At 34.9% G+C, this 23629-nt stretch overlaps 1 protein-coding gene across 1 annotated transcript in view; it reads left to right on the top strand.

Annotated features, from left to right (window-relative positions):
* IPO7 (importin 7) overlaps positions 1-23629 on the top strand; it is a 47891-nt gene that overhangs the window by 679 nt on the left and 23583 nt on the right. The window contains exons 2-6 of the mRNA XM_040456917.1: positions 10347-10428; positions 14060-14213; positions 15676-15834; positions 19376-19532; positions 21044-21133. Coding sequence (XP_040312851.1) covers positions 10347-10428; positions 14060-14213; positions 15676-15834; positions 19376-19532; positions 21044-21133 — 642 coding nt within the window. The remainder of the gene's footprint in view (positions 1-10346; positions 10429-14059; positions 14214-15675; positions 15835-19375; positions 19533-21043; positions 21134-23629) is intronic.

Raw genomic sequence — 23629 nt, 5'->3', positions numbered from 1 at the left:
CTTAAGTGGGCTGATCGGTGATCGGCACAACTTTCTTCTCTGCGACTGAGCTGTTAGGGAAAGCTTTCAGAGGCAAGCCCCCGCCTCTTTGGCAGGGCGAGGGTAGTGCTGGATACCAGTCTGATTCACTGCTCTTTTACTCTAATAATGCCTCAGTCGGGGAGGCAGGACAATGTAGTAGAAAGTCAGGTGAAGTACACCCTTCTAGGTAGAGCTGAACCACTAATTTTCTTGACTGACCTTGGGCAAGTCGCTTAACCTTTTAATGCTGAGTATCTCCCATTCATAACATCAGGCCACAGGGTTGCCGTGACGGTCAAGTGAGACAATGTAAGGCCGAGTGCCTTGAAATGTGCCAACCTCCATATCAACTCGCTCATGACTGGTTCCTTTTTTCTTCCTTATTTTCGAGGGACCACCCTTTGGAAAACAGCTTTAATATGTGGGCATACTATTGTACTACCTTAAGTTTCATTATTTCTAAATCAATGCAAGTTTTTATATTTTAGTGAGTATTTTAAAGGCTTCTTAAAAGGACCCCTGTAATTCCTATGCCAGTTAATAATTGTCTTTTGGTATACCACTGAGTGCAAGCTTTAGTGAAGTTCAGTGTACATTTATTTTTAAACGGAAAAAGAAGTCCCTTTTTAAAGTAGAAATTCAGTTATTTATGCTCCTCTTAACTGGTAAGTAACTCATTTAAAAACATTACTTATTATTGACTTTGCAGAAGCCACAGGAGTATTCCTAACAGGACATCATCAGTGTACAATGCTATGTCAGAGATCTCTGCCCTCAAGGAACTTGTGTTTTAAGAAGACCACCCACAGAGTTTAGACAAATAAAGTGTAAAATTATTTCAAAATAAAAAAGTTAAAATTTTTTTTAATGTTTATTTATTTTGAGAGAGAGAGAGAGAGAGAGTGAGCACGTGAGCAGGGGAAGGGCAGAGAAAGAGGGAGCCAGCACAGAGGAAGCCACACATATGGTGAGATCATGACCTGAGCGGAAATCAATAGTTGGTTGCTTAACTGACTGAGCCACCCAGGCACCCCTAAAAAAATTAAGTCTTACGTATATAAATGAGACCATCATTAGATCATACCAAGAGTGATGCTCAAGTTGTTTGTTTTTTTTTAAAGATGTTTTTAAGTATTCTCTCCACTCAAGGTGGTCCTTCAACCCACAACCCTGAGATCAAGAGTCCCGTACTTCACCCACTGAGCCAGTCATGCCCCAGTGCTCAAATTTTTAGGCTCAAAGTCACCTTGGGAGGAGCTTAGATTTCTTTTGGATATAAAATAATGCACTGAAACAAATTCCCATATTGAACCATTATGAAACTATGGAGGTAGTTATGGATCACTTTTTATTTTGATTTATTTTTGTGATAGACACAGGTTAAGATTAACATTTTGTTTATGAAGTATTAATACATGTGTAAGTTTAGGCACTCTAAAAGTTCAGTCACAGTGATTTCTACTATGACTTTATTGTCCTGCCAAAACATGCTGTGTGTAATTATTAATTTTAAAAATTACTATTTGAAAAAAAAAGTTGATTCCCTAATAGAAAAATTTGAAATTCATTCATTCTTCAAGCAGTTATTAAATGTCTGGTTATATATGCTGACATTTTGCAGTTGAGACCTAGGATAAATATTTCACAATCTGATTTTTGGAAGATGAATAATCAAAATAGTATTCATAGCATTTTTTACTTAACTGTTAAGCTTCTTTTAGAGTTTTGGAATACTTTGGAGTAGTGAACACTGCTTTTCTGTGAAAGAAAATTTGGTGTCTAGCCTGTATTTCTGTAATTGTTAGCTGTTTACATTTTGCAAATTTCTTTCAATTATCACACCTCGATTTTTTAGTAAGTTTCCTAAGGTAACTTTTCTTTTAATTAGAATATTCTCGTCTCTAGTCTTCATTCCACTTTAATGAAGTGTTCCCATTTGAATACTTTCTTGCTTTGACTTTTTTTGTGGCAGAACCTTAATTTAGGAAATAGATTCCAGATAAGTCTTGAAGAAGCTTGACTGTAGCAAGAATGAGGAAGTAACATTTTATTTCCATCAGGCTCTTCTTGATTTTGGATAAGACAGGATGAAGCAATCATCCCATAATGGTTTTTGTTTTTTTTTTCAGCAAGTTATATTTTGGTTCATTTTCGTTAAAAGAAAAACATTGACATTTGAGTGATTCTTTTCAGCTAAGTGAAGTAATCACGAACTGTAAAAATTGTAAATGTTATCAAAGTATTAATAGTGCAGATAAAACAAAAACAAAGTGCTCTTGCCTCGCAGTGATTACACTTAACTGTTTCATCTGTGTGGAACCTCTTTTACTCAGTTATCTCTCATACTTGTTTTCTTACTTCCCTCTATCATTGTTCAACTGTCTCCATATCACTAAGGAGTTCCCCTGGCTATGACACCCCAGACACACTATACCTCCCTTAGTTTATTTTTCTCTGTAACACTGGTTTGTCATACATATTTTACTTATTCTCGCCAGTATAATTTTCAAGTTTCATGAGGTGAGGAATTTTTGTCTTTTGTCACTGCAATTCTTTGATTTGTTAGTGTTAAGCTTTACTGACTTTATTATGACAGATAACAAACAGTAAGACTTTAGCTGTTATACCATCTCTCATTAGAGAATTTTTTAGAGTATTTATATGTTTTTTATATTTCATGTAGATAAAATTAAGAAATTTCCATGAGACTGCTGGAGACCACAGTAAGGAGACTGTTTTTTGGCAGATATTTTCAAGACACATTTTAGTATTCACCACTGATTTACACTGTAGCCTGGCACGAATTTTGATCCTTTTTTTTTTTTTCATTGCTGTTACAATTTTGGACTACATTATCATGTCTCAATTTGAAATTTCTTCATGTAACAAACTTTGCCTCAAAGACTGGAGAAAACCATTAAAAAGTACAAGCATTCTTGGAAATATAATTGAAAACCTCCTTAGTTATTTGATTTTTTTTTGTAAACGATGAAGCATTTTGCACTAATTGGAGGATCTTAGGAAAGTTATTTAACTTCTAAGCATCATTTTCCTTATGTACAAAATAAAAGTAGTAATAGTGTGTATATCATTGTGTCATGTGAGTTGATGCATGTAAAAAATTCAGCAAAGTGCTTGGAACCTAAGTTCTCTCCAGGTTATTTGAACCACTGCATCAGTGCCAATTGATTAACCACTCTACCACACTATACATTTTATTTCTTGTCTCAGTCTAACTATAGTAGTTTCATATTTTAGTGGAAAATGGAGAAAGAATACAAGTACGTATTTGGACACTGAGATTGTTAGTAGATAGCATTATTGTATCATGAAAATTGGCGCAATTATAAGCACAGTGCCTGACACTCCATGGACTCTCAGTAAATATTTTGTTGTATGCATGGAGAAATAAGAACTTGAATAATAGCCAGAAATGTCTTTTAATCTTTAAGGTAGATTTGTGTACAGGAAACTCATTTGACATGTAAATTATATACTTTGAGATTGACTTCTATAGATCTAGAAGTACAGTTCTAAAAAATTTTAGGAAATTAAAATATATGACATTTGGTATTTATTCATTCAACATTAATTATTTGTTATGTTTCCAGAGACTCCTACTTCCTACTCTTGCTCTCAGAAAAATTTGTTTCTTCCTTTATAAGATAAAGTTAAGACATTTGTGAAGGTTTTTGGCAGATTATTATAATAGACGAAGTCTCTGCCGTTCTTCCTGCTTTAGCTGCCAGTGTTCTTCAGTGGAAACCTTTCCATACAAACCTTTGCTCATGCTACTCATTCCTCCTATTAAGCTCTTATAACCTAAAAATGAAAGTTTTCCTGTTCACAAATCTCATCAATACCATCTTAAATGCCATCTTTTCCTACTCTGACCTTCTGTGGTACTTTGTAAACTCAAAACTCACCTTTTTAATACCTAGTTGTATATATTCTTAAATTTTAACTATTTTAATTTTATTTGAACTAGATGGTTGCTGTCTTTTCTACTCTAAAAGTGCATTGACTTTGAACTTAATCTCCAATGAGAATAAAATCTGTAGATGAAGATTTTTTTTTTTTTTAAATCTTCGGAGTATTAGCTGAGCATAGATGTTCAACAAATAATTGCTTCTGTTATTTTTAAAATATTTGGAAGAGGGCCACCTGAATGGCTTAGTCGGTTAAGCATCCGATTTTTCGTTTCAGGTCAGGTCATGATCGCATGGTTGTGGGATCCAGCCTTCCTTGGGCTCTGCACTGACAGGGTGGAGCCTGCTCAGGAATCTCTCTCTCTACCCCTCTCCTGCTGTCTGTCCGTCTGTCACGTGTGTGCGTGCTCTCTCTCTCTCTCTCTCTCTCTCTGTCAAAATAAATAAACTAAAAATATTTGAGGGGCGCCTGGGTGGCTCAGTTGGTTGTGTTAGACTTTGGCTCAGGTTATGAGTTCCAGCCCCACATTGGGGCTCTGTGTTGCCAGTGCTGAGCCTGTTTCGGATTCTCTCTCTCCTGCTCTCTGGCCTCCCCCTCATGCTTTCTTTCAAAATAAATAAACTTAAAAAAAATTTGAGTGACTATCATGTGGCAAATCCTATCTTTAATGCTGGAGATCTGATACCATACATAAGACAAAGTCCTCACTCTCATGAAGTTTACATTTGAACTTAAGTTTTAAATGTAAGGTCAGGAAAATTTTTTTGAAACGTTTATTTAGGATGACAGCTTCCAGTCTGGTGTATTTAATAGCAAATGTCTTTGTGGTAGGTACTGAGTTAAGTAGATGGAAAGATTCTTGATTCCTACCTTTCTGGAGTTTCATAGTCAACACGGCCCTCATAACACATGTGGTTGGACTTACAGTAGAGCTATGTGTAAGTTTTGGATAAAGATACTTTTAAATCTGACTTTGGTTAAGGCAGATAGAATCTAAGTATCAGTATCCCTTCCCCTCTTACACTTGTAGCAAGAAAAATTGCCATAAGTAGAATTAGAAAGCTTACCTAGGAGCATTTTAAACCTTCAATTCCTAAGCTTAATGTGCTATAAAATGGTCATGTGATAGACATCCTGTTTCTCACATTCGTTATGTGAAAAAGTAAGTGGACTTAGCTTTGATATGTTTCTTGATATTTTGTGTTTATCTTTTAAATACATAAACTACCTGAGTCACTTCTAGGGTTTTCACAGATGATTACAATTACTAGTGTAAGTAATAAATTTTTATTTATAAATGGTGAATTTGATTGTTTAATTAAAGGACTTTTGAAATGTTCAATTAATGAAAATCTTAGATCTGGAAAAGTGCAAAATGATGGCATGTTTATAGGACAATTTGGCATGTCTAGAAATTCAGCAAAATACTTATGAGAATAAAATATGTGTTTTTGGAAGACAGAGTTGTCTGTACTCTGAGCAGGTAAAATTCCTTAATTAGGAATATCTCTAAGTAGATACTCTTCTGAATTTGGTAGAGGGAAAGTCTCTGGATACTTTGGCTGTTAGATAGGAAGTTATTCAGTGACACAGCATGTTAAAGATCTGAAAGAGATATTGCCATATTAACGTTTATAAGAAAAATTTCTTTTTCAGATAGAGTAGATGCATATATTATTTTACTTATTGTTTGCTTCTATCAGTGGCACATTAATGATATTTGATTTAAAGTGGGTTTTTTTTTTCTTTTGGTTATAAGTCCTTTATAATTAAGTTTTTTAAAACTCCTTAGTGGGAAAGCATTTATGTATTACCACTATTTAATGAAAAGCTGGAAGACTTAGTGAAGAGCCTCAGACTGGTCCTGATTCTATCACTATGATGATGTAACCTCAATATGCCTAATATTTCAGGTAGATAAAATCGGGATATTTGTCAGATTCTCTAGTAAAACAGAAAAGTTAGAAATCTCTTTGCTCTTGAAATTATCTGGCTGTATTCATTTATGTATTCTGATGTCACAGTGCCCTTATGCCCATCTTTTTCCTTATAAATAGTGTTAAGTACAGTAGCTAATTGAAGGTCTTTCAGATTGCATTCCACTGGAGAGAAATAATTAAAAAGTTACCTCTTAAAGAGTTAGCTTTAAAAGATATTGACATTAGGTAATTACATTGGAAAATGTAGGTCTAGAGGGGAAACTGATATTGGAGAAAACATGGCTTAAATTTTAAGTTGGGTTTGAGGAGCTGGTAAATATCAGAGGGAAAATGTGTAGCAGGCAATAGGGAATGTGGAATTGAAGGTTAGGAGAGAAAGCAACAATGGAAAGGAGACTTTTCTTGGTGAATTGAGAGGGAGGGAGTGTCATCTGGAGGTGTAGGGTGGACTGGAGGGCTTCACTTTTGGCCATTCCTATTTTTGGAACTTTGAGAAACAGAAAAAAGGAGACTGGATAATTGTATATAAAAGGAGGAAGCCAAGAAAAGGAGTTTTAAGTAAGAAGGTTGGTTGTGGGTAATTTCGTTTCCTTTTTACTTCAATTAGTTTTTCTACGAGTCAACACGAATTACTTATGTATTAAGTAAAAAGCTATTAGAAAAAGAAAGGGTTGTTATTTTTAAATGAGGGAGGTTAGGGGCGCCTGTGTGGCGCAGTCGGTTAAGCGTCCGACTTCAGCCAGGTCACGATCTCGCGGTCCGTGAGTTCGAGCCCCGCGTCGGGCTCTGGGCTGATGGCTCAGAGCCTGGAGCCTGTTTCCGATTCTGTGTCTCCCTCTCTCTCTGCCCCTCGCCCGTTCATGCTCTGTCTCTCTCTGTCCCAAAAATAAATAAACGTTGAAAAAAAAATTAAAAAAAAAATAAATGAGGGAGGTTAAAGCAAAATTTAGACTTTTTTGATGGAAAAAGCGTTTAAAATATTGGTAACCTTACAGAAAACAATTTTCTGAATACAGAGTTAGTGAGTAGAAAGCTAGTAAGGGGGTGGGGATAAGATTGTAGGTTAAAGGGTCTGGCGAAATTTGTTTATGTGGGTATGTGTAATCATTTTTTCCTTTTGTAAAGTTAGACTTACTTGGGGAGGTGGGGGAAGCTGCCCCTAGAGTAGAAGTTTTTCAGGCCTATTATTACCTGTTATAATAATAGCTTTCCACCTGTGATGTTTTATATTCATTTATCCTAGAATTAAATCCTTGATACTGCTTCAAGACCTTATTATCTTCCTTATCAGGTTGTATAAAAATTTCAAAAAAAGTTCACACTTAACTAGATCTTGATGTCACAATTTATTCATTTTCATCTTTCATTATTGTCTTTCATTCTCCTAATCTCTTGAACATAACCCATACTTCTTTTCTTTTTAAAAATCCCACCCCCCCATCTCATCTCTATGGGTTTAAGTCCTTTTGGACCTAACTCAAAATTTTACGTCGAAATAGAATTAATACCCCAACCTACCTTATAGTGATCTTTTATCTCTGTAGTGTCTGACACATCATAAGTACCAATAGGTGGAGTGGAGTTAAAGGAAATGGAATTCAGGTTGTGGCTTTTGAAAAATTTTGATGAAATGGGTTTAAGGGTGAATGTTGAATTGTCTGGGTTGATGACAATGAGAAGGTAAGAAGTTGTCTTGAAAGGTAATTTTGTGTTGTGGTTAGCAGCTTTTAAACTTTAGTATTAGCCGTTGTAGCTCTACCTAACGATGTATGATGACCCATTTGTTGCTTCAGTTCTTCTGGTTCTCTGATTGCTGGAAACGAGAAGCTTGAAGAAGGGCCTATAATTAGTGTCAGCATCTCTAACTCATACTCTAAAAGATTTATTGTAGCATCTTGAGGCCCATATCAATGTTTGCCAAACTGTTGAGAGTGATAACATAATTACTCAGATTTTATTGTTTTTTTTAAGTTTATTTTGAGAGAGAGAGAGAGAGAGCGCGCGCGCGCATACGCATACCCAAGGGCGGGAGGGAGAATTCCAGGCTGGCTCAATATCAGCTCAGTGCGCAATTTGGGGCTCAAACTCAACAAACTGTGAGATTGTGACCTGAGCTGAAGTCAAATGCTTAACCAATTGAACCACCCATGTACCCCAATTACTCAGATTTTAAAAGGTTTTTGTGATGAAGAATGAGGCTAGTGATTAAAAGGAGGTTTTCCTGTTTGAACAGTTAAAGTGTATCTTTATTTGATCTCTGTTTTACAGTTGTACCAATCCATGGTCTTTTTTTCCTTCATTTTTAAACTTTATTGAGGTATAATTTACATGCCATAAAATACAACTATTTTAGGTGAAACTCAGTGATTTTTATTTTTAGTAGATCTAGCAAGTTGTACAACTGTCACCACAATCTAGTTTTGGAATATTTTTGTTTTCTCAGTAAACTCCCTCCTTCCAGTTTAATCTTGTATCCCAGGTCTAGGTAATTGCTAATCTACTTTTGCTCTGGATTTTCTTGAGAATGTCATGTCTGATATTTAGTATTACTTTATGTCTATTTGTTACCTTCTTTGGGAGGATACAAGGCATTAGGGATTTCAGCTGGATGGAAATTTGTACGGGGGCAGGTATATAAATATAAATGTCCCAGGTTGAGTTTGCTTGTGCTGTTTCTGCTGTCAGAAACATCCTTTTTTTTTCTTACCACGTGGTCTAGCTCAGTTGTCTGAAAGGAACACTTTTTTTCCTCACTTGCACTTTTGAGATATGTGCTTGTGTTTCTGAAGGCAAAGTAACTTAAAGAGTAATAAAATAAGCATTTATTTTCATGGTTCAGTTTTTTTTATAACTTGAATTCAACCACTTAAAGTATCCAATTCAGTTGTTTTTAGTATATTCAGAATTATGCAACCATCACCACAAACTTTAGAACATTTTCATCACCCCAAAAAGAAACTCTGTGCCTGTTAGCAGTCACTCTCCATCTCCCTCTCTGCCCCCTGCCAACTCCCAGTCCTGGAGTATTGGCATCTTTCACACAATATATATATATTTATTTTTTATTTTTATTTTTTTAACGTTTATTGATTTTTGAGACAGAGAGAGACAGAGCATGAACAGGGATGGGTCAGAGAGAGAGAGGGAGACATAGAATATGAAACAGGCTCCAGGCTCTGAGCTGTCAGCACAGAGCCTGATGCGGGGCTCGAACCCACGAACTGCGAGATCATGACCTGAGCCGAAGTCAGATGCTTAACCGACTGAGCTACCCAGGCACCCCTCACACAATATATTTTTAAGGTTCACATATGTTGTAGCATGTATCCGTACTTCATTTTTTTTACTACCAAATATTTAATCATTATGTATGGATAAGCCACATTTTGCTTGTCTGTTCATCAGTTGGTAGACATGGGTTGTTTCCACTTGAGGGCATTATAAATAATGCTGCTGTTAATGTTCAGGTAAAGGTAGTCTTGCCTTTTTTGTTGTTTTGGTTTTTTTTAGAGAGACAGAGAGAAAGGGAGAGTGGGTGCGTGGGTGAAGGGCAGAGGGAAAGAGAAAATCTTAAGCAGGCTCCATGCCTTGCATGGAGCCAGATCCCACGACACTAGGATCATGACCTGAGCTGCAATCAAGAATCGGACACTTAACCGACTGAGCCGTCCAGGTTCCCCCAGTTCTTTTTTAGAAAACCAGAAACAAATATGACAACTTTAGGAGTCTTTAACTTTTTTGTACTGTTAATGAAAGTGACCAGGGTCCATAGTATAAACTGGAAAATAGAAAATGTGTGAAGAATAGCTTCTTTATAATCCTACCACCCAAGATACAACTATAGTAGCATTTTGGATATATTTCATTATTTTCTGTGTATGTTGCACTGGAATTTCATATAAGTGTATTAAATAATCCTATAGATTGTATACTACTTTTATCATATGTTCAAAGCTATTGATTTTTAACTTTGTATTTAAATGTAACATGCATACAGAATAGTCATAAAGGTACAGTTGATTAATTTTCACAAACTGAACACACTATGTAAAATAGCCATATTCAGAAATAAAACATTATTAGCCCCTTGTAAACCACTTTCCAGGCTGTTAATTTTTACTGATTTCGTTTGTGTGTAGCCACTTAGTAGAACATCTCTGCTGGGAAATTATTACTGAATTGGGGAAATAGACATTACCGAGGATATGGTTTTTGAGCTGTTGGTGCCAGTGTAGGTTAAGAATGCTAGTTGGGATAAATGGGAAGGCGAATACAAACATCCAAAATATTTTAGGAGGTAGGTTATTAAATTTTTCTTTTAGTTCATAGTTGGTGAGTGATGGGAAATAAGGCTGGGACCAACTTCCAGGTGGGTAGCCTTTTGTGCCAAACAGTGGAATAAAGTACTGAGAATATTTATTTGCAGAAATTTAAAACCTGTTTTTTTGTTTGTAGGCACACAAGTCTCTGAATTTTGTTTCAACACTGCTTCAGATTACTATGTCGGAACAACTGGATTTACCTGTGAGACAGGCAGGCAAGTTACTAAATTATTTTCTTGGGTTTATGTAAGTCATTTATTTAAAAGGTTCATAGTTGAATAGCAGAGGTATGTTGGGATGGCCCTTCATTGATTTTCTTCCCTGAAACTTGGTTTGCCCTCTTGTGTTTACTACAAACAGCTAGTGCCTTGATATTTGGTGGCAGAAAAGAATGTGATATTTCCTTGAATTAAAAGAGAAGCTAAAAAGAGAAATTGATAAGGTTTATTAAAAGATTGTTTATTCCCTGTTTATTTGCCCAGTGGATGATTCTAAGATACAAACCTCTTTGTTTATCAGTTGTTCCTTTAATTTTTGCCTTTATTGTTTAAATCATTTAAAAAAATACTACAGTAGCCCTCACTTATCCATGCTGGATACATTTTAAGACTCTCAGTAATTGCCTAAAACTGTGCATAGTACCAAATGCTATATATACTACATTTATTTTTATACATACATGCTTATTGATAAAGTTTAATTTGTACATTAGGCGAGTAAGAGATTAGTTACAGTAACTAATAAAAATTAGAGCAATTATAACAATATACTGTAATAAGAGGTATGTGAATGTGGTCTCTCTCAAAATACCTTCTTTTCCTGTACTTACCCTTGTGATTCTGTGAGAAGATAAAATGCCTGTGCAATGAGATGTGGTGTGGTAGATGATGTAGGCATTTTGACATGATGCTAGGCTACTGTTGGCCTTCTGGTAATACGTCAGAAAAGATCATCTCATCTGCTTCCTGACTATGGGTGACCGCGGATAACTGAAACCACAGAAAGTGAAACTGCAGAAGTGGGGGGGACTAGTGTATTTCTTAGTTCCAGTTTCAACAAGATATTGAGCAATTCTCTCAGTACCAAATAGTGTGTGAAAATGTGGTACACTATTTCTGATATTAGCTGTTAGTATGCAAAATAATGGAATTCCCATCTTTAGGGTCCTGTTACTTAATTTATTTGCAGATGTATTAATTTTGTTATAGGAAATATAAAATACTAATAATTGCACCATTCTAGGAAAACCAGTTATATTCTGGTATTATTTCTTGCTGTTCTTTTTCCCTACATCAATTTCGTTAAATTTTTTTTTGCTTCATTTAATGTATAGTAATCATTTCCCTTTTCTTCACATAGTGTTAGTTTTAAAACTTATATTTCAGTGGCTACATAATTTACCATAATGTGCCATAGGCAGTGAACCATTTCTCAATTGTTAGCATTTAATCTTAGATTTCTTTCATTAACAATTGTATTCCCAGTACCTAAAATACTGCCTGATACACCAAAAGTAATTAAAAAATAAATGAATGACTATAAGTTTATTATTTTTTATAATATTGGTATATAAGTAGCACAATAATAGAATATTTTTTATGTTTATAAAATATAGTGATTTCACTGGACCCTGGTCAGATGTAAATCTTTATTTTAACTGTCCTTTCTCTTTTACCAGTGAAGTTGGCATTTTCCCATTTGGTTATTCTTTTAAATAAGAATCTTTGACTTTAAAATATGAAATTTTTACTTAGGATGTTGAAAGTGGCATTTAGGGGCCTTAATATTTTGAGACATGATTATGTGCATTAACAAAATTAAATTGTGCTAGAAAGTTGTTTAGTATGTACAAAACCAGAAGCAGCCAAACTGTGGAATTAGTAAAAATTTTAAAATATAATAACTACTTTAAAAGTTGCATTCTTATAATAATTGAATGATCCTGGGGCACCTGGGTGGTTCAGTCACTTAAGCATCCGACTCTTGATTTTGGCTCAGGTCATGATGTCATGGTCCTTGAGTTCGAGTCCCATGTTGGGCTACACACTGACAGTACAGAGCCTGCTTGGGATTCTCTCTCTCTCTCTGCCCCTTCTCCATGTGCACGTTCTCCTTCTCTCTCAAAATAAATAAACTTAAAAAAAAAAATTGAATGCTACTCTTTAGTATAGGGCATATGGTGATAGCAGCTGCTAGATGATAGAAAGAAATACTCAGAGGCTCTATGCAGAGGACATAGGAGTGTATCAAGTCTTAATTTTAATCTTTGTTCTGTTTTGGAAGAATCAAAATTCTGGAAATAGTAGTAATCTAAAATATGTTACATATACTGAGTCTGTGGGGTTTTTTTAAATTATTTATTATTATTATGTTTTTGAGTAGGGGAGAGGCAGAGAGAGAGGGAGAGAGGATCCCAAGCAGGCTCCACACTCAGCATGGAGCCCTAACTGGGGCTCAGTCTCATGATCTTGAGATCACAACCAAAATCCAGAGTCAGATGCATAACTGACTGAATCACCCAGGCTCCCTGAGTCAGTGTTCTTTATTGTAGATGTAGTTTGTCTTAAAACTTTTGTTGAAGGGTATTTTAATGTGTAGTATTAATCTCTTTTGCAATACTAAGGGTATTTTAATGTGTAGTCTTAATCTCTTTTGCAATACTTTTAAGGCGGGATATTATTTTAATTCCCAAGATAAACAAAGTAGAATGTAAAAATCATAGATGTATTAGTTATCCTTATTCAAATAGGTGTAAAACTCCAGGTAAGTGTTAATTACTAATCAGAGAAGAGCTAGTATTTTTTAGAATTTAGTAATTGATTAATTTTGAATAATTTCCCTTTCCTGTACATCTTATGCATTTGTGATTGAAAGTTCTCTCATGGGAAGGGGAGTACTGGATTAAAAGCACTGTTAGCAATCTAGTTCATGTTAACTAGCAATGTTCAAGATAGCAGTGTGATCGGTAACACAAAATAGGTAATCTGTAATTTTTGAACATAGCAAATTCTCCCATAAAATAAAATGAATTTGAAGTAGTACAATTGCATATTAATGAAATACTTAAATTTGTAGACTAGAGATTTTTATACTATAATTTTTCTATGATAAAAATAACAGCCTTTGTACGTCTTAGTTTGGGCTGCTGTAACAGAATACCATAGACTGCATGACAGAAGTTTATTCCTCACAATTCTAGAAGCTGAATAGTCTTAAGATCAAGAAGCCAGCAGATTTGGTGTCTGATGAGAACCCACTTTCTGGTTCTTAGAACTTCACATGATGGAAGGGGAAGAACCTCTAGGGTTTCTCTTTTAAAGGCATTAATCACCTACAAAAGGCCTCACCCCTAATGCTGTCATTTAGGGGGTTAGGATTTTGACATAAACTTGAGGGGGGCCACAAACATTCAGTCTATAGTAGTGTTACTAATTGTTGAAGCTATATTGGTATGTGTATGTGGTTTTATCTTTAGAGGCTTCGTTTAGAAAATTGATAAAGTGAAATTAAATAGCTTTCCGACAGAAAACAGGATAAAAAATATTAGGAATAAATGTGATGTAAAAAGTCTTTAGCAGTTTTGTTTGTATAGTGTGTTTATTTGCAGAGTTCTCTAAGGCTATATGTTTAATAATAACTTTATGGATCATAACAGTAGCTAAGAATTAAACTTGTATTTTGATTATCAACTTTTAAAATAATAGAAGGCAGTATTTTGTTTTTAAAAAAGGATAGCTTTACTGACAGTGGTTGGTCTGAAAGAAATAAATTGAGGTGTGGACACTTATAGGGGTATTCACAATGCTTTCACAGTAAATACTGTTGTCAAATTTATCTACATTTTAGGTGTTATCTATTTGAAAAATATGATAACACAGTATTGGCCTGATCGGGAAACAGCACCAGGAGATATATCTCCTTATACTATTCCAGAAGAAGATCGACATTGTATTCGAGAAAATATTGTAGAAGCTATTATCCATTCTCCTGAGCTCATCAGGTATATGTATATTTTTAAAACTTACCCATTGTTGCAGGTATATAATTTGTGGAGTTTGGGAGGGGGTCTTTCCAGAACATAAAAACCTGTCTTTTTTAAAATTTTTTTTATTTTTTATTTTAGAGAGAGAGAGAGAGAGAGAGCGCGCGCGCGCGCGCGCACAAGCAGGGAAGAGGGGCAGAGGGGGAGATAGAGAATCTCAAGCCCCTGCTTCGGGCTTGATCTCACATAACTATAAGATCATGACCTAAGCTGAAATCAAGAGTCAGGTGCTTAACTGACTGAGCCACCCAGGCGCCCCTAAAAACCTGTCATTTTTATAGCAGTAAACTTAACAAATGCTGTTACAGGCAAATTTCTTTTTATTTAATTTTCTTACTGTGATTTTTACAGTTATAAAACCTAAAGGTTTTAAACTTACTGTAAAACTTGTGAAACATAGTGTGATCAGGTGGACACAGGTAAAAGAAAACTTTAGAATGCTGTCATATACGTTATATTTTATAGTCTTGGTTGTTGGTTTTTTTTATTTTTTAAGTTTATTTATTTTGAGAGAGACAGAGACATGTAAGTGAGGGAGGGGCAGAGAGATGGGGAGAGAAAAATCCCAAGCCGGCTCCATGCTGCCAGCATAGAGCCCAATGTGGAGCTCAAACTCACGAAACCGCCAGATCATGACCCAAGCTGAAACCAAGAGTCGAATGCTTAACTGACTGAGCAACCCAGGTGCCCCATATTTTATAGTCTTGATATTTAAAAGCTCTTATTTTTATATGGTTCTGCAGAATTTTTAATGAGAATAACTATGTTCTAAATGAAACTCGTCAGTTGATGATGGGGTGAAAAATAAAAAAATAAAATCACCTGTATTAAAAAAATTTTTTTGAGGGGGCTCCTGGGTGGCTTGGTCGGTTGGGCAGCTGGCTTTTGGCTCAGGTCATGATCTTACAGCTCGTGAGTTTGAGTCCCGCGTCTGGCTCTGTACTGACAGCTCGGAGCCTGGAGCCTGCTTTGGATTCTGTCTCTCCCTCTGTCTCTACCCCTTCCCTGCTTGCACTCTGTCTCTCTCTGTGTCAAAGGTAAATAGACATTAAAAATTTTTTTTAAATTTTTTTATTTTTGAGACAGAGGCAGGGGAGAAAACAAGGGAGGGGGCAGAGAGAGGGGGAGCCACAGAATCCAAAGCAGGCTTCAGGCTCTGAGCTATTAGCACAGAGCCTGATGTGGAGCTTAAACCCACAAACCACAAGATCATGACCTGGACTGAAGTCAGACGCTTAACCGACTGAACCACCCAGGGGCCCCCAAATCACCTTGTAACATTTGTTGGGTTTCTTTTAAATCAGTAGGAACAGGTAGATTTTGCTCAGTGGCTTACTTTTGTCTAAACAGCAATTTTCTTGGAGCAGAATTTTATCTAGGTAGCATTTCTTCCTCTTTATTGTTTATTTTTGACTTTCAGGGTACAGCTTACTACATGCATTCACCATATCATCAAACACGATTATCCAAGCCGCTGGACTGCCATTGTGGACAAAATTGGCTTTTATCTTCAGTCTGATAACAGTGCTTGTTGGCTAGGAATTCTTCTTTGCCTTTATCAGCTTGTGAAAAATTATGAGTAAGTGTCTCTCAATTCCTACAGAGATTTGAGAAGTAGGAAAAGCTTGGAAATTTTAAGGTAGTCTGTTTGAACATCTAAAATTACATTTGGTATATAAATATTAGTGAATTATATGTTGATATTAATTCAGTATTTTCTTTTTGAAATAGCATTCTTATTTTAATTCTGCAATTGCTTCTGTTGATTCAACTAAGAAACTCCTTGTGCCCTTTTTTCTTGCTATGTTTCCCTATTCAAAAACTGAGTTATCTTTAATTCCTCAATATGGGCTCATCAATTTGTGCTGATTAAAGGCCTAAACTAAACATGAGCTTTTTTAAAATGTGAAGGGTAGCAGAGTACTTTGAGCATTAGAGCTCTTTATTTAACTTCTGGCTTTCTGTGAATTTTTTATCTTAATTTGGGGTCTTGATAAGATCCTTTAAGAAAGATATGTTGAAATTTCATATGATCATTTGTAATCATTGTATTTTGAGGGATCCTGTTTCAGTGTTTGCATATTTGAACAAATTATAGTTCATATAAGTAAGTAGTATCAGTAAGACACATTTTAGGTTAAGGGATCATTTTAGATTTGGGGTTAGGGATGAGAAAAAATACATAACCTTGGAAGTTGAGGCATAGCACTAAAGGTGGTAAGCCAAATGTTGAAGGGATTATCTCCAAGTGTATAGTGAAAGTAATGAAATTTTTAGGCACTTAAAAGTTTTGACACTAGAAAATTATGAGGAAGGCATGAGGAACACTTAACACCATGATGGTGGCTTTATTTCCAGTCCTAACAGCTACACAGATGCCATTGTGAGCCCTCTAATTCTGGGGCTTGTAGTTAGCCTCCAATATAAATACCCTTTTTGGGTCCCAGCTCAAAGTAGCTGATGAACTGCTGCTTTTCTTCTGAGCAGGAGAGAAATATACCATTTACAGCATTGGTACTGGTGTTTTCTTGTGTTCCCACCAGCTACCCATCTTCCTGCTAAGGAATGTTCCAGCTGTTGCTCCAACCTCTGTCAGAGTGCCAGTTGTTGTAGTTCTGGTAAGTGAGTGATTAAAATGAGAGAGAATAACAATAATCTGTTATTGTCATTGAGGAGGTTCAAGTCTCTCCTGTCCTATAATCTTAGCAGGAGAGAGTGTGACAGGGATTTTTTTTTAATGGGAGACATAGGAGGCTGCTACAGTATTGGAATTCCAGTTCATTTTCCGCCAGTGTTGATTGTGGAGCACAAGGTGTTCACAAGGGATCTGTGTGGACTGAAGCAGTTCTAAGAAAATTCATGGAGAAATTGGAAGTTGTGGTGGTCTTCAGGAGCATAGATCCTCAGGAAATGCTTGTCAGTTGAAGGAGCACAGAAGGAGCATTTGAAGAGGAAAGCATGTCACACCATACGGAGTAGTATGAACAAAGAAAGGTACAGAGGTGGAAATGAGATACTGTCTTTAGTGGGTAGTGAGGAGACCACTAAATGGTATGGATAATTTCTGTTGAGAGGTGGGGGATAATTTTGGTCTGGTAATTGGGACCATGTTAAAGAGAGTTTTGAATGCCATGATGGAGAGTTTGGATGTGATTCTTTTAGATGCTGATATACCATTGAAGATTTTTTTTGTTTGTTTTTTAAGAAAAAGTGATGGACTAGTACTTAGGATTTCTGGTGAGCCTGGCTCACCAGATTGTCACATTGTAGCCTTGTGGTAGTCCGCTTTTATTAGTGTCATATTTTCATGCTTTCAGGAACTTTTCAGGTCTTATGGGATAGTGATTTGTTTCCTATCATAATTATTTTCACATACCAGTTAGTTTAGATTAGCAACTAATACCATCTAACTTCTAGTCCTCTCCTTGATATTGATTGAGAGGGAGGTAGGAAAGAAGAATGTGTAATATGAAATGGGTAGTCAAACCCTCTTAATGTGAGTGATCATCTGGGTTGGATAAGTGGAGAGAAGCACCTAATATAGTTCTACCTTTATTGTTAAAAGGAAATATTTTTTTTTAAGGAAATATTTTCTATAATTACTGTAGTTTATATAATCAGATTGGAGAGTGCAAATGGCTTCCTTTCATAAACTGTTGTGGTTTTTTTGACTCAACTGTGCAGATAATGTTTTAAAATGTATGCTACATGTAATTTCTTAGCACATTAAAATAGTACTTAAAATAATGTCAGTTTATTGTTTAATAGTCTCTGTTGTTATTAGTGAGAACATTTGTCTTGGTGTTTTTTTATTGTGAGCAATTTACTTTGGTTCTAATTTCATCTAGTAGGGAAAAAGAATCTGGCTTTTTTACCTTTATCTTTTAAAAATGTGCTCAAATATTCAATTCTTAAATACATTTTCTTCCTTCAGGAAGGCTACCAGTAGATAAAACTGGAGTCTGGTAGGGAACACCAATTTAAAGTGGTTTAGATTAATCTGAAAAGATAAATTGTGTCTTTTAGAATAATGACTTAACAACTAGTCTGTATTTTGCAGAGCTTTTCTTCCTATTCCTTAATGAAGCTGGGGTGTCTTTCCTATATTTCTAGTCCATTAAGTTATTTAAAATTTTTTTCATTGAAGCATATTTGACAACTTTTTTAAGTTGAAGTATAGTTTAATTTTTTAAAAAACGAACAGACCTTTTTAAATAATACTGTTAAAAGGCCGAGAAATCTCTATGCGGAAATTTCTCACTTAGGTCAGCAATTCTTTACCCACATCCTTGAACAAATGTGATTCCAAATTCAAGATTTTTTGGATTTTAGAAAGGTAGCAAGGTTCACATAATACATGTTAAACACTCCTTTTGAAATTGAACCATCACTCAGTAGTCAAACACATTCTTGTTTTTTTCAAACACATTATTATATCTGCAATGAAATGTGTGAATATCCACTCTAGATGGGATAAGTGAAGGTCATAAATAGCCTGTTGAGGTCAGGTTTTGTTGCCAGATAGGTTACAAAAGACCTTCCTGTTTATAGTACTTTTAGAAGTAGAATATTTTCTGCCTTATAGATGCCATTTCTGCCTTAATGGTCTTGGTATGTAAATAACAAGGATGGTAATATACAATTGATTTTATGTCAGCTGCTAATATTTAAAAGTCAAGTCATTGTAGCTCCTCATTTGTATCAGTATTCACAAATAGAGATTGCATAGTGACATGGTTAAGAGGACAGACTTTTGATCTTGACTGATGAGGTTTATACCTCGATGAGTATACAGGGAAGGATACTTCTTTGTGCCCCAGTTTCCTCAAACCATGGAAGTAAGGATGCTAATGGAGCCTTGAAGATTATCGGCTTCATAATGAATGTTCAGAAAATTTTAAATATTTTATTATTATTTCAGGGTTTTCTTAAGTTGCTTTTGCTTGTGATTTGGTTCCATAGTTGGTTTTTCTTTTTCTTTCTAGGAATCTAAAGTTGCTTAGGAAGTATTTGTTTATATATTTATGTGAACAAACAAGCACTTTAATTTTGTAACTCATACATATAAATAAAATTGTGAAATAAATTCTTACAGAATTAGTTTGTATTCCTACCCAAAGGTACAAGAAACCAGAGGAACGGAGTCCACTGGTAGCAGCAATGCAGCATTTTCTGCCAGTTCTAAAGGACCGTTTTATCCAGCTTCTTTCTGATCAGTCTGATCAGTCTGTCCTTATCCAGAAACAAATTTTCAAGATCTTCTATGCTCTTGTTCAGGTAATTTTTATAAAACCGTTTTTATATGTAATAAGTCTGTCTTTGCTACATTAAAAGATAAAGAATTTACTTGTCTTAATTTCATGTGAAAATCTGGATCAAGTAGATCTCTTGCTAGTCAAATATAAATCGCCAAAGTTGTAAGTACATTAAAAGTCTTACCAAGCACACTTCCCTAAATACACAAACAACTCCAATAAATCTTAAATTATAACTGGTCATCATAAGCTCTCTTAAACCATCTAACACTATTTACAAAATCAGTAAAAAATTTTTATGCCTTTCACCTTAAGCATTCACAAAGTCTGAAAATCAATTACTGAAATTACAGTTTATATCTAGCATGAACCTGATATGCCAAATGTACCTAGATTGTCCAAGTAATTACGAAACCTATTCCTAAGCTTAACACAAAAATGCTAGTACTTTTGATTTACTTGACTGGCACACAATAATGGTCTTCATCATTTTTACATATTCTAAGTGTGCGATAAAAGATGTCCACTAAGAAAGTGATTGTATGTATATTCTCAGTGGGATGTAATTATTTATATGAAACCGTTTTTGATCAGTATTAAAAGTCTGGTTCTTTTTGTGCCATGTAGCCAAAGAAGGATTCATCTCATCTACTAGGACCTTTGGTTCAATTCATGCCCTTGCTTAACTTTTAAAATATCATTTAAATAGAACTGTGACTTCCCCAAAGATTGTAACTGACTCTATTGTTTGGTTGGATTTTGCATTTCTTTGCTAAATCTGTAGATTTAATAGATTTAGACAATCTCTTATCTCCCAGTCTTAAGCAAAGGGCACTTGAAGTGATTTGGATATATACTATCTATACTGTTTTCGTTTGTTTTCTAGTTGGTAAGATTATAACTTTTTTAGATTGTTATTTTTATAAATTGTTTTAGGGCATAGGACAAAATAGTTACCTCCCCAACTAATTTTTTTGACACCAGCATACCCTGGTATCAAAATATAGCCCTGTCTCACTTGTGAAAATAGATAGATACCCTAAAATTCTAAATAGGATATTGATTTTATGAGCCCATTAAGAGGATTTATCCAAAGAACAGAGTGGATCAACAGATCAGTTTTTGTGATTAACTCATATTACATGAAAAAAAAAAAAAAGACCTGTAATCATGTTTAAGAATATCAGAGAAAGCATTTGATCAAACTTAATAAGCTTTCCTACTTAAAACAACTCTTAAGAGTCCTGGAATAGAGATTTTCTTCACTTGATAAAAGACATTCACTAGAAGTCCATAATGTCACTCCTGTGGTGAAAATAAAACATACTCCCAGTAATTTGGATGACAAGGATGCCTACTGTCATTGCCACAACTCTCCACTGTAGATAACTGACCAGATCAGCCGAATGAGAGATTTGGTTGGGTACTAAAAAATTAAATGAAATACTTTTTGTAGGTTTTGTGAAGAATTAAAGGAAGTCAGATTTTCTTTTGTAAGGATTTTTAAATAATTGATTCTTGATTTTCATTCAGTATACACTACCACTGGAACTGATAAACCAACAGAACCTGACAGAATGGATAGAAATTTTAAAGACTGTTGTGAACAGAGATGTACCTAATGTAAGTAAGTCTCCTTGTGTTCTTAACATTACTAAAATACTGAAGTATCTTTTGAAAATTTTAACTGATCTTTCCTGTAAATTTTTTAAGAGTTTATATAATTCATAATACAAATTATCCTAGATGGAGAGACCACTTTGTTTACATATGTGCATATACTAAGTAAAAAATTATAAAGGGTTATTTCATATATTATTATTTAGGTACGTATATATATCTCTTTATCTTTATTCTTCTGTTTCTTTTCAGTTTTTATTTATTAATATTAAAAATCTTATTTAGGTTTTATTTTATTTAACTAAACTCTACACCCAGAGGTGGGGGTCAGACTCACGACTTTAAGATCAAGAGTTGCACGCTCTTCATCACCTCACATAGTTACAAAATTCTTTTCTTATGATAAGAATTTTAAAGATCTACTCTCTTAACAACCTTCAAGTATACAGTACAGTATTGTTAACTATAGTCAGTATGCAGAACATTACATATCTAGAACTTCTTTATCTTATAATTGACAGTTTATATATTTTGACTACCTTCTTAAATTTATGATGGTAATCATTTCACAATATATGCATATATCAAATCATTGTGTTATACACGTTAAGTTAATACAATGTTATATATTAACTATGTATAATTTTAAAAGACACTCGTTAGATTTTAACCTATTAATTTATCAGACACTTATGAACCAGGGGAAGAATTTGGCAAATTAGTAAAACTTTGTAGTTAGTTACATTACTTGTTTTTTTAAATAACAACTTTATAGAGCTAAAGCCCACAGGCCGTAAAATTCACCTTTTCAAAGTATACGATTCAGTGATTTTTAGTACAGAAAGAATTGTCCAGCTGTGTTTTTAATTTAATCACAATTTAAAAAATAACAGCTATGTTTCTTTATAATCTAGTTCTCTAGAGAGGTAGGGGAATTCATAAGTCCCAAATACATAAAATGTTTTTAGTGTTCTTACATACCTTATTTAATCCTCAAAAAATCCCTCTGAATTTATTTTTAAAAAAATTTTTTAATGTTTATTTTTGAGAGAGAGAGAGAGAGAGCACACACATGAACGGAAGAGGGGCAGAGAGAGAGAGAGAGGGAGACACAGAATCCGAAGCAGACTCCAGGCTCTGAGCTGTCAGCACTGAGCCCGATGCGGGGCTTGAACTCAACTGTGAGATCATGACCTGAGCCGAAGTAGCACACTTAACCGACTGAGCCACCCAGGCGCCCCTCTGGATTTATTTTAAATAGAGACCTAGAAGGGTTATGTAATTTATCCAAAATAATTTTGTTAGTGGCATAAGTGAGACCAACCTCGTGTTCTGTGGTTTATCGCTTAAATTTTTATCTTAAAGAAAAAAAAACCGTGTAGAAGAAATAAATAGGACATTTCTCCCACTCTGCAGGAAACTGTACACATTTAATAGGTACAACATATAATTTTGTTTATTTATTTTGAGAGAGAGAGAGCATGGGCAGAGAGATTGAGGGAGAGAGAGAATCCCAAGCAGGCTTCACGCTATCAGTGCAGAGCCTGAAGCAGGGCTCAGTCTCACAAACCATGAGATCATAATCTGAGCCTAAATGAGTTAGATGCTTAACCCCTTGAGCCACCCAGGCACCCCTATAATTTTTACTTTTTATTTAATTTTTCATTTGGATTTTAGAAAGCATGAGAGGGGGAGAGAGAAAGAGAATGAATCTTAAGCAGGCTCCACACTGAGCGTGGAGCCCGACATGGCGCTTGATCCCACAACCCTGGGATCAAGACCTAAGCTGAAATCCAAGAGTCAGTTGCTCAACCCACTGAGCCACCCAGGAGCCCCACAAAATATAATTTTAAAATTTTCATTTATATACTCTGTACTTTTTGGGTATAACTTATAAATATGCACATACTATAAATAAATACCCAGTGAGTTAGCAGTTATATGTATCCATGTAATCACCTAAAATATTTGCTGGTAGTTAGCTTTAGTCATTCCTACCATAACCATTCTTATTTATGGCACCATAGATTAGTTTTGCCTGTACTAGAACTTAATAAAAGTAATTATTTGTATTTACCTTCTTTTGCATAATGTATTTATGGTATGTATTCATGTTGTGTGGTAATAGTTTGTTTCTTATGTATTCATGTTGTATTGTAGTAGTTTGTTCTTTTTTATTACCAAGTAATATTTTATTGTGTGGATATACTACAATTACATATTCATTCACAAGTTGAGGGACATCTGGGTGGTTTCAGGATTTTAGTAGTACAAATGAAGCTGCTATGAATGTGTTTACAGAAATCTTATAATCACAAATTTTCATTTTTCTTGAGTAAATAGTCTCTAAGACTACCTCCGATCTCTAGACTATTTACAACCGAATAACCATGAGTAACACTGTTCTTACTTTAGAAACATTTCATGTTACCTTTTAGAGAACTTTACCCAAATTTGACTTAAGAAAACTGAAAATTGAGGGGCACATGGGTGGCTCAG

Source organism: Herpailurus yagouaroundi, unplaced genomic scaffold (genome assembly GCF_014898765.1).
Source record: "Herpailurus yagouaroundi ecotype Mexico unplaced genomic scaffold, PumYag 218, whole genome shotgun sequence".
In the NCBI taxonomy this organism is placed as follows: domain Eukaryota; kingdom Metazoa; phylum Chordata; class Mammalia; order Carnivora; family Felidae; genus Herpailurus; species Herpailurus yagouaroundi.
This window is presented reverse-complemented; position numbering and strand designations above follow the sequence as displayed.